We start from the raw sequence: 12405 nt of genomic DNA on the forward strand, positions 1-12405 counted from the left end.
TACACAGCCCCATGAAAGTTAATTTAAAATATGATATGTGATATTACTGCTGTGTCTTGAATGAAAACACTTGGGAGCAATTCCAGTCCTCGAATGCCCTAAAGCAGAGTGCTCATAAAGAGTTATTTCAACAAACCCCAGAGAATGACTTTTATTCACCCTATGGAATTTTATCACTGAAATGTGTTTCTGTTGGTAAGGTGGGCAAGAGAACCATGGACGACAGAGACCCTTCTGTGGGGATGAGTTTTGTTTATAGTAGAATTCACCCACACAGACCTCCTAGGTGTAATTCTCAATTCAATTAGGGCCAATTACATTGCTTCTGTTTAAATCAGAGGGAAATCTTTGCCTGAATAAAAGCTCAAGGATTAAGTTTTGGGTAGTTAAGGTTGAATTTTTTTTTCACGAATATCACTGACTTATTTGATGATTGTCTTTTACATAAGTGACCCCAAATCCAAAAAACTTAGAATGACTATATGGAGACAACCAAAAGCATATCAACAAAAAATAATTTCTAAGCAGCAATTTAAGGTCATCTTAATTTCATACTCACACAATGCCCTGCTATAGGGTTGATCAAGGTGTGCGCAAATTTTCAAACTGATTTTAAATTCTTAAAGATATTATAATGGTAATGACAACTACAGAATTAACAGGTAAAGCATCCTAAAAGAATATGAATTTACTAAAAATATTATGGAGGAGAAAAAGCTCTGATACTTCAACAAATCAAAAGAATAGGGAGAAAAATAGTAAAAAGGACTTTGAGAAAAAATTTAAAGAGAACAAAATGATTAATATTTGACAACTTTTATCATAGCAATAATGTGAAGTCAATTTCATTCCCAAACAACTCTAAGAAAACAAATCACTCTGGAACAGGTGTCGACTCTTTAATTCTATGCAAAAACACTACTTTAGAGAAATTCTTTTGCTCCTTTTGCTGAAACTTTCCAGTCAAAGATCTCCACTTCATTCAGTTTATGCACATTCATCTTTTTCCATCAACACATTTTAGTGTTGAGAAAAATAATCAAATTAATTGTTAACACTGCAACTGAAAGACATTTTGATAAGTTTCATATAAAAACATTATAAATTTTGATAGGAAACTTAGGACAAACAGCAACATCATAAGAGACTGGTCTCCTAATTCACTGAATAGGACCATCCGACAACATAAAAGGATGATTAATGTGATAGCTGCCAAAGACAGCCACCAAAAATTCCCGCTCTCTTATACACACATCTTGCTCCTCTTACTAAGAAATGGAGTCAATTTTCCTTCCCCTTAAATCCGGGTTGTTCTTTCAACTTGCTTTGTCCCTTAGAATGGGGTAGAAGGTACACTGTGCCAGTTATGGGCCTAACCTTTGAGGAGTCCTGCAACTTTTGGTTTGTTCTTTTAGAACCCAGCTACTATGCTGTAAGGGAGTCCTGACTATCCTGAGAGAAAGGCCACATGGAAAAGTCCTCAAGGATGAACTATCACAGAGAGAGAGAACAAGGTGACCTAGCCTAGCTGACAGCTGAATGAACTGGTTTGGGTAACCTCAGCCAACAATCATGATGAGCCAAAGAACCATCCAAATGAGTACTGTCCATCTAGGGCAAATAAATAGTTGTTGTTGTTTCAAGCCACTAAATTTTGGGGTGGTTTGTTACTTAGCAACAGAAGATAGATATGGCCAGGTTTGTGTTGCCTCTTCTTGAGACCACCTCAGCATCTGCAGCATGAAAGGGACTTGTAACATACCGTAGTTCACACTGTCTGTGTGTCATTAAGTTTGTATATACCTAGAATCCTTCCATATATAACTTCTAATGCTTTGTAACATTTATGGCATAGAAACGCTTTGATACCAAGATCATATTGTTAGAATCTATTGCTAACTCTATTAAATAATCCAGAGCATGTCTCTGAACCAAGTAAAGTAGAAATATTTCTTATCAGATATCTCAAAAGCACATATATATATATATATATATATACATGTACTTACATAACTTATGACCAAAACAGCCCTTTTTAAAAATGGCTTCATGGTAAGCAGGAAATTTCTATTGCTGCTTGCTGTTAGATTCCTGAAATAGGAAAAGAAAAACAATTCTTAATTAAGTGTCTAAGAGTCTGCCATACATAACATTCTGCTTTCAACATGAATATGCTGTAGCCCTACAAAAGGCTATATAGGACGGAAGCTAAGAGCATGGCTTCTGGAGCTAGATCTCCTAAATTTCAATTACTCTCTAGAAGACCTTGGGAAAGTTCCTTAACCTCTCTGCATCTCTGTTTTTCTCAGTTCTAAAATGGGGATAATAACAGTATCTATATCATAGGACAGTTGTTAGAAATAAATCAGATAATATATGGAAGAGGAGCTAGCACCAAAGCCAAACCCACTGTCAGAGTCTATTCCAACTCATGGTGACCCCATGTGTTACAGAGTAGAGCTGCTCCATAGGGTTTTCTTGGCTGTAATATTTATGGAGCAGATCCTCAGGCCTTTCTTCCCTGATGTCACTGGGTGGGTTTGAACCACCAACCTTTAGGTTAGTAATTGAGCACAAGGAGCTAGCAGAGTTAGCTGTAAATATTACTATCCCTTCTATTCCCAAATAACCCAAGCATTCTGGCAATGGATTGGTTTTATATGGTCTTTCTCACCATGGTCTTGTAACTCCCACCAAATGACTAGGTGGGACTATTCAAATAAGGTGCTTGGCCCACCAAGGGGACTGGGTAGCTAGCTAATAATGCAAATAAGGTGCACGTCACCCTTGTGGGAGTGGGACCATGCAAATAAAGTGTAGGGAATCCTAATGAGGGGATTAGTTAGTTTTGCTATCCCCCTAGGCTTTAAATGAGTCACCCCAGAGGCAGAAAGGGGGGCCTCACTACCACCAAGAAGAAAAGACAGGAGTGGAGTGTGTCCTATGGACCTAGGGTCCCTGTCCTGAGAACCTCCTAGACAGACAAAGAGAGCTGTAATGCCAGAGACAGCACAAGACAGTGAGAAGCAGCAGAAGACAGACAGTAGCAGCAGAATCAGGAGACTGGTGCAAGATGGGTCGGGAGATGATCCATGGAGCGAGAGAGCTGACTGCCTTCGGGCAGGAGGCTTCCTGGCAGAGTGGGGTGTCTCTGAGCACTTGTCAGAGGAGCTAGGCTTGCTGACCTACAAAGCTAGAGAGCTGAGCACCTTTGGGCCGAGGCTTACTCATGGAGTAAGGGGCCTCTGGGCACTTATCGGTGGAGCTAAAGAGGTTTGTAACACCTGCCCAAGCAGGGCAGGGGCCGGGCTGGCCCGAGGGGCGAAGGGCCGAGGGGCCAAGGGCCAAGAGGCCAAGGGCCCGGGACAGGCTTGCCTGTGGGCACAGCCAAGAAGCTGTCCTGACTAAGAACCCTATCCTGAGTCATCCTGAATTGTAACCTTTCACTTCCCTAATAAACCCCATAATTGTAAGTATTGTCTGTGAGTTCTGTGTGGCCATTGCAATGTATTATCAAACCCAGTACAGAAGTAGAGAGTGCCGTGGGAGGGACGGTTGGTGTCAGAACTGGTAAAAAGGTTGGAGGGTAGAGGTATGTTTGACCTCCACTTCACAGGAATCAGCCTTGGGCTGTTGATGTTGATAGTGATTCTTCCCCCTCGTGAGGTTAGAGGAGGTCAGAAGCCCCTGCACCATCTTTATATATGGTTATACTGGTCACAAGGATGATCTTAAACAAAATAAGAGTTTGCTTACCTACTTAATGTAATTTGAGAGAGACAACATAGGTCCCCTCCATCCACAAAATATTTCACAAATCTGTTTTATGCCTTTAAAAAAGGAATACTAAGGTCACGTTGAGGTTAAATAATTTTTCCAAGGTTACAACATTAGCAAGCATCAGTACTGGGAGCGGAGCTCACCACTCTCAACATATAATTTTCTTGTCTGCCTATGTCCTTTAGAATCAAAGTAGGTTACAAGAATTTCATCTTCTGGAGGGGCAGGAACCCTCTGTGGACCCTGCATCTGCCACAGCCCACTCACTGGTACAAAGTAATAGCTCAGTTTATCTACATATACAACATATGACTGGCTGACCCAATAAAGACAATCAAAGGGAAGTAGAAGGAGGCTATCAACAAATACCAACTGAAAACCTAAAGTGAGTCATTTTCACCCACATGCAAATTTCTACATTTTAAAGTACAGAGAAGAGGAAAAAAGAAAAGTTGAATCAAATCACAAAATCTTGCAAGCATTTTCCATCTCATCCTTATTTCCCCTACCCTTTATTCTTATTTGTCTTTTCTTTTACTCTTTTCAATCCGTTTTTTTCCTCAAAGGAATTTTCCCCAGCATCTCTTAAAATCTGTATTTGAATGAGGTCTCTTTACACAGTGGAAAAGTTCCATAAGGAGATAAATTCTTTTGTAAGGCCTGAAGTTACCAGAGTGGGTTAGTACTTCACAAAGAAATGTTTACCTTGATGACTGCAGACAAAATATAGAAGGCCCTCTGTGTTTTATAATGGTTAAATGTGTCCAAATGGCACTACAAGGAGATGACAGTCTCTCTCAGAAGCAGTTATCCACCTTCTCAGTTCCCTTCTCTTCCTGGTTCATAAACAGATGTGAAGTGATACATGCTCAGAAGCCCTAACCATTCAAGTATTTAATGTGTGGAGAAAATGAGGTGAGTCTGAATATCACTAGAGTAAGCTTTTAGCAAGCTCTGGACTGGATCCATCTCCAAACACTCAATTTACATCCCTTTCTTCTCCTTTACCTCCCAACAGAGAGCTTGGCAAGGAGGAAGACCAAGGATACTGTCAGCTCTCACAACATAGTTGTGCACCTACTGCCCCAAAGTAGATTTACAGGAGTCACAACTTCTTGAAACTATCAGTAAAAATTTGTGTATTTTTGCTTTGATGTATTTTTCTGAAACAAAGTCATTGCTTTTGATCTTCAGTCTCAAATGGGCCCATACTTCCAAAAAGGTACAGCTCTGCCAAGTATCCTTTTCTTAGCTCTACCTTTACCATGACTATCATTTCCAAGCCAACTCAACAAAGACCATCCCTGGATATTTCTGCTATTCCTTTATGGGGTGTGAAAGAAATGGAAGCAGGAAGGCAACAGGAGGGCAATATGGGAAAGAAAGGGGATCTAGAGTTGCAACACATCTGAATTAAAAAGTGCTTCTTGGGTTGGTTTGCTTCTGGAATCTCCATTTCTCAAGTTTCCTCTGTTGCTTGTTTATTTTAACATAGAGGAAAAATTAGAAGTGGTTTTCCTGTCTATTGAAAAACAAACCACAGAGTTCAGAATTTTTTCAGTGTTAAATTTGGGTAAATTCACCATATTTTGTTTCACTCAAAGCCCACTACGATGATTATTTCAGTCAGTTAAACTTATAAGGAGTCCTCTTGTCTGAGACTGGAGAAACCCCAAGAGTCTGGCCCCCGGACACCCTTTTAACTCAGTACTGAAGTCACTCTTAAAACAAAACAAGACTAAATGGACACACCAGACCAGGAGGAAGGAAGAAAAGGCAGGAGGGGACAGGAAAGCTGGTAATGGGGAAGCCAAGGTCAAGAAGAGTAGAGTGTTGATACATTGTAGGGTTGGCAACAAATGTTACAAAACAATATGTGTATTAATTGTTTAATGATAAACTAATTTGCTCTGTAAACCTTCATCTAAAGCACAATTTAAAAAATAAAAATAAAGTCCTCTTGTCTAGAAATATTTCCTCTACGAGAATTACATTTCCTCAAGAAGTTAAGGTAAAGGCACCAAATAATTTATTCCTAAAATTTAGCATCACATAGTAATGAAAGCCTAGAATGGTAGTGAGAGCAGTGAATGAAGGAATAGCCTTTTCTAAAGAGTTCTATTTCTAGATGTTGACCAATAGTAAATGAGAAAATAAGCCAAAATGTCACGGCCCCTTTTTTTGTAAACACTAGATCAGAGGCTGAGACACCTAGGCTTATATAGGGAATACTCCAAGGGTTGAATCTCTTCATCCTTTCCCCCTCCCACACCCACGATAAAATTGCACAGCAGAGACTCAGGGGACATCTACATCAATTGGCACAACACAGTATATAAAAGACAATGTTCTGCATCCTACTTTGGTTAGTAGCGTCTGGGGTCTTAAAAGCTTGCGAGCGGCCATCTAAGATACAACTATTGGTCTCTTCCTGTCCGGAGCAAAGGAGAGTGCAGAAAACCAAAGACTCAAGGGAGTAAATAGTCCAAAAGACTTTATGGATCACATGAACCCCAGTCTATACAACCCTGAGACCAGAAGAACTTGATGGTGCCCAGCTACCACTACCAATTGCTCTGACTGGAATCACAACAGACGATCCTGGACAGAGTGGGAGAAAATTGTCAAATAAAATATCAAATTTACAAAAAAGACCAGACTTACTGGGGTATGACAGAGACTGGAAGAACCTCCATGAGACTACTGCCATAAGACACCCTCTGACCTGGAACTGAAGTCATTCCTGAAGACCACCTCCCAGCCAAACAACAGATAAGCAAATAAGATAAACAAGAACACCCGAGGGGAATGTACTCTTAGAACAATCAATTATGCGACATCAAAAGGGCACTACCTGCCCAAAAGCAAAGATGAGAAGGCAGGAAGGTGTAGAAAATCAGGAGGAAAGAAAATACAGAATCCAGGGTGAAAATGGGGAGAGTGCTGACACATTGTGGGGAATGAAACCAAGGTCATGAAATATTTTATGTACAAACTAGTAAATGGGAAATTAATTTGTTCTGTAAACTTTCACCTAATGCACGCACACACACAAAAAATTACACAGCGGAAGTTTCCTCATTGGTCCATTACATATGGTCTGTGAATAAAACCTAATAATAGTAACAAATAATAATAGCAATATTATTAGTAGTAGCAGTAATAATAGCAGATAATTAATACGTGCCAAATACAACAACTCCATGTGGAAGAATATTATACTTTCCTTTTTTATAGACGAAGAGACTAAAGGACTAGAAATAACACTTAATTATAGTATCAGATTATCTCAGCTATTAATTTCAATCATACTATATCTGAAAGTGCTCTACAAACATAAGGTACTATGCAAATACTATCACTGATATTTTGCAATTTCAATCACGCCTCTATTGTTTTCCCTGCAAAGCCAGGGGAACCACTGAAATGGGAACCAAGGGTCCAGCATTCAATTCCTGTGCTTCAGTCTAATTTGCCACATGACTTGGAGTAAAAGGAGCTTCAAGGGTCATGCAAACAGTTAAGCTCTCAACTACTAACCAAAAGCTTGGCGGTTTGAACCTACCCAGACGTGTCTCAAAAGATAAGCCTGACGATCTGCTTCTCAAAGGTTACGGCCTTGAAAATCCTATGAAGCAGTTCTATTCTGCATACATGTAGTTGCCATGAGTTGGAATGGACCCAACGACAACTAACAACTTCAATGAAGGCGCTGAAATAAATGACTTCAGGGTTCCTTTCAGGTCTAAAATATTGTGATTCTTAGATATTCTCTCCAACTGCTGATATCACAAATGACATTTGAAGAAAAACAGAAGGAAACCAATCATGTTTCAAACATAGGAATGCCAAGGGATTAGGGAGAAGCAAACATTAATTGATTCCTCACATTATGTGTACCCTTTATAATTTGCAGTTGTATATGAAAAAACATTTTCACGTAAGTTTGGAGTAATGGCACAGTCAAACTGTGCATATTTCTAACTTTATTTTAGGCAAATAAAAGCAAAATATAGGTATCCAAAGTAAACTCCCTAACCTTTCCTTCCTCACATCCCAAATTTTCTGAGTATTAATATTCATCTTTTCAGTAGATCAGGTTTGAATCTTCTTAGCCAAATGTGACTTCTTCCTGAAGTTCACCTTCCATAGTTACTCAATCTTCAACCCTACTGCAGACTCAGCTGAGACCACAACAGCTAACCAGCATAAATCACAAACCCACAATCTTGAGAGCTAAACAAATCCTTATGTATTGTACATTACTGAATTCTGTTAACATGCTGAAATGTTAACGTGAATTTTGTTGTCATGTCAACAGATAATTGAAACATAAAGTAAAATGATCAATAAACGCTTATTGAACTGAACAGAATTTAAAAAATATTTATTCTGCCTTCACTAAAATCCATTCTCTTTGTCTTCCTCTTACCTTCCAGCGCTACACCAGGGTACAAAATAAGAATGCTCAAAACTGGGATGTGGACAATAGGTTTTAGGAGGAAAACCACTTGGCTAGTACTATTTCCCTTACCTTAAATTCTGGTAGTGTAAGTGAAAATATTATATTAGACTTTCCAAAACATCCTGTAATTTATAAACAACTGATAATTTTTGCCTAAATATCGACTCCAGTGGCAAACATCTCAGATACCACAGACTGTCTCTAATTAACATAATACCAATAAATTATTAAAAACTATATATAAAATTTCTTCAAGAACATCAATCATATTAACTTAATTTTCCTTGCTCTTTCAAGGTAATAAAGGAGATGAATAAAAGTCATATAGTTTGACAAAAAAGGAATTTGAATTCAGAGGTTTTTAAGAATAAGAATTCAGAAATTCTGCTTGTCTTTGAAACACAAGAGACAAGATTTCTCAGCTGATCAAAGTAGCAAAGACACAGCTCACATTAGAAAAGATAATAAGTTAACAAAAATGACAAAAGAAATTTATGTCTATGGGTTCTCTCTTTAATACACTCTCCTTGAACCCATAAAGTGCCTGAGCTAAACCTTAACAATCAAAGGCAGAAAAGAGGACAGAACAACCTTTGATGTCTACTTTGATATTCAAATGCAGATTCCAAAAGGAAGGAGCTAACTATTCTAAGCAGGAATTGAAGAATTTCTCAGTTCCATCTACTTAAAAACCCAAACTGACCTTAAATATCTCATTCTATGGCTGTGGTAATTTTTTTTCCAGAAATGTTAGTCTCTTAACTCAGCCTGTTACTTACAAAGAAAACATTTACTTACATTATCACACATAAAATGGTGAAAACACAAACAGGGAATATAACTTCAATTTTCTTAATCACTGTAAAAATCAAAATTAGAATTAGAAGAGATCAAAACAGTTCAGGTAGTTTTACAGGTGGGGTAAAAAAGGAAGCCCAGAAATGTTAACTGATTTGCAAAAGGTCACATGGTTTTTCGGTGTCCAAGGTCAAAAACCTTAGCTTCATTAATTTAGCCAGAGGGGCCAATTCATATTCTCTCTACAATTAATTTAGTCAGAGGACCCAATTTATATGCCCTCCACAATTAATTTAATCAGATGTCCTGATTTTTATTCCCTCTACAGGTAAAACAGCAATTCATGGAGTTTCAGTGATATCACCCACATCTGTCATTAACAGTCCCAGGCACTTATGAGTCTGAATTGATTGGACAGCAACAAGTTTGGTTTTTTGGGTTTTTTTTTTTTTTTTGGTAATACATTTAATATACATCAGTCATTGGGCTAAGCACTTTACCTTTTTAATCTCATTTCATCTTCACTCTAGCCCTCTGAGCCCATACTCATCCCCATCTTGAGACTGAAGCTAAGAAGATACTTATTCAGGATCTCACAGCTAGCAAGCACAGAGAGGAAACATAACTCAAATCCAAAGTCCATTCTCTCATCCATTACTCTATACAGGATTAAGTAAAATAGAGCTGGTTTAGCCAGCATGCATGCAACCTGTATTATTATTAAATATATCTGTGCATGTTGACAACACAATGACTTCTAGTTAATTAAAAATGATAAAGTTCACCTTCGATATTGTCACTGATTAGTACCAAAACCAAAACCAAACCCGTTGCCTTACGTCAATTCCAACTCATAGCAGGTCTCCAATAAAAGTTTTTCATACAAAAGAGTAAAACTAAGGCTGAGCACAATTCCTGAAGGGTCTTTAAAGAAATATCCTTTTAAAGGTTAACGTCTGTAGCGGCTGCTGCAAGTTGAAATGTAAGTTCCATGCCCAGTGGGCTGACTGGGAAACTCTGAGTGAGAAAAGATGACCAGAAAGAGGGCGTGAGTACAGCTGGGAGGGTGTCACTGAACCCTGAGGCAACCAACCAGCCAGCCCCACCGAGGCGAGTGTAGAAATAGGAAGTGGGACAGACAGGGATGGCCCCTGAGGAAGATGAGAAGTGAATCAGATGAAGAGAGCAGGAATAAGATGGAACAGTGTACACAGCAGCCTATAGTTGAGAGAATATAAACTCACAGGGAGGAAGTGAAAGAAGTTCATTATGGCTGGAGGACCAATTACCAACAGAGTGATGACTGGTGAGCAGTGAGGCTGGAGAGGCAGGCAGGGCAGCAGGGGTCAGATCATAATGGGCCTGCATGCCCTATTGTGGAGTTTGGACTTTATGCTAACAACTATGAGGAGCTAGTGAAGGGGTTTAGGCAGAGAGATGAGCCGATCTGATTTCCAGCAGAGTGGCATCAGCCCCAACAGTCCTAACCCGGCAAGGGGGAGGTCAGGGGCAAGGACCAAGCGCAAATGCAATGAGGAAAGCCACAGCAGGAAAAGTAGGGAAATGGTGGACGCCAGAAGGTGGACAGTTGTTATTTTGAAAGCTTCTAAGAAATCAGATTTGGAAACAGATGAGAGGTTGTAGTGTGAGAAAGTGGAGAACCCATAATAAGTAATGACAAATAAGAAAAGCATGTTGTTATGGATTAAATTTTGTCCCCCAAAAATGTGTATCAATTTGGCTAGGCTATGACTCCCAGTAGTGTGTGGCTGTCCACCATTTTGTCATCTGATGTAATTTTCCTATGTGTTATAAATCCCACCTCTATGATGTTAATAAGGCAGGATTAAGGCAGTTATGTTAATGATTCAAAACTCAATCTACAAGATTAGGTTGTATCTTGAGTCAATTTCTTCTGAGATATAAAAGAGAGAAGCAAGCAGAGAGACTAGCGGACCTCATACCACCAAGGAAGTAGTGCCAGGAGCAGACAAGGAACTTCCCCTAGAGCCAACAGAGACAGAGTCTTCCCCTAGAGCTGGAGCCCTGAATTTGGACTTCGAGGCTACCATACTGTGAGAGAGTAAATTTCTCTTTGTTAAAGCCATCTGCTTGTGGTATTTCTGGTGTTATAGCAGCACTAGACAACTACAACACATGCATTATACTTACTTAGCAGTATGATTTAGCTCTTCAGTATTTTCTTGTGGCAAGTATACATATGACAAAACATTTGCCATTTCAACATTTTTTACATGTACAATTCACTGACATTAAAAAACTATGTTCATCATGCTATGCAACCGTCACCACTATCCAATTTAAAATTTTTCCATCACACTTGGCAGAAGCTCAGCGCCCCCTAAACAATAATGCCATCTTTCCCCCTCCCTCTCACTAATAAACTTTGGTCTCTATACATTTGTCAGTTCTAGATATTTAATATAAGTAGGATCATACAATATTTGTCCTTTGGTGACTGACTTATTTCACTCAGCATAATATTTTCAAGGTTCATCCATGTCATAGCATGTATCAGGACTTGATTTCTCTTTATGGCAGAGTAATATTCCATTGTACGTATATACCATATTTTGTTTATCCATTTATCTGTTGATGAACATGTAGGTTGTTTCCATCTTTTGGCTATTGTGAATAGTACTACAATGAATATCGGCGTACAAGTATTTTCTTAATGTACTTTAATCTTTTGTTCAGTTGGCCATTAATTTGGTATACAGATGAGAAACTTCTACTAACCAGCACAGGGATGTCTCAGGCAGCTGTGCAGGGACTGGAGTAAGCACAGCCCACCCTGGACAGTGAGGGCTCTCTACAAACACAGCACAGACAGCCTCTTCTCCCATACTTGGTACACTCCTCAAAGTGTTTAACATGCTTCAACAAACATGTTAAAAACTGGGGTTCAAAATCCCAAGCACTAGAACAGCAGCATTATATCCTTAAACATTGATGTGGACCCTGCCTCCCTTTCACTCCAGCATCTGTGGGCAACAGTGATCTCTCCCTGGCAGCTCCCTTCTCCCTAAGCCTGCTCCAGTCCTTGCTTGGTGTCACCCCATCACTAGGGCTCATTAGGTACCTGGAGCAAGACGCAGAGGAGGAAATGATTCCACTGCCTATCTCCATGTTTCCAAGTCTGACAGCTCACTCCCTACGAGTATCTAACCCTATGGTCACTGATCAGGCCACCACTACTCACAGAAGGATTCATGATCTTTCCTTCCTTGATCTTTCCTCCACTTGTTGCACCCATGTGGAATGCAGGCCAACTGGCCCAGCTGGGTCTTTCTCTATTCCACTTTGATACTTGCAACTGGGTACTTTAGTCTGGGGCTTGA

At 39.4% G+C, this 12405-nt stretch overlaps 1 protein-coding gene across 1 annotated transcript in view; it reads right to left on the reverse strand.

Moving 5' to 3' along the window:
* The window catches only part of TMTC1 (transmembrane O-mannosyltransferase targeting cadherins 1), a 342295-nt gene that overhangs the window by 179546 nt on the left and 150344 nt on the right, over positions 1-12405 (reverse strand). Inside the window, exon 5 of the mRNA XM_023738067.1 lies at positions 2010-2091. Coding sequence (XP_023593835.1) covers positions 2010-2091 — 82 coding nt within the window. The remainder of the gene's footprint in view (positions 1-2009; positions 2092-12405) is intronic.

Source organism: Trichechus manatus, unplaced genomic scaffold (assembly GCF_000243295.1).
Source record: "Trichechus manatus latirostris isolate Lorelei unplaced genomic scaffold, TriManLat1.0 scaffold00112, whole genome shotgun sequence".
Classification (NCBI taxonomy): Eukaryota; Metazoa; Chordata; class Mammalia; order Sirenia; family Trichechidae; genus Trichechus; species Trichechus manatus.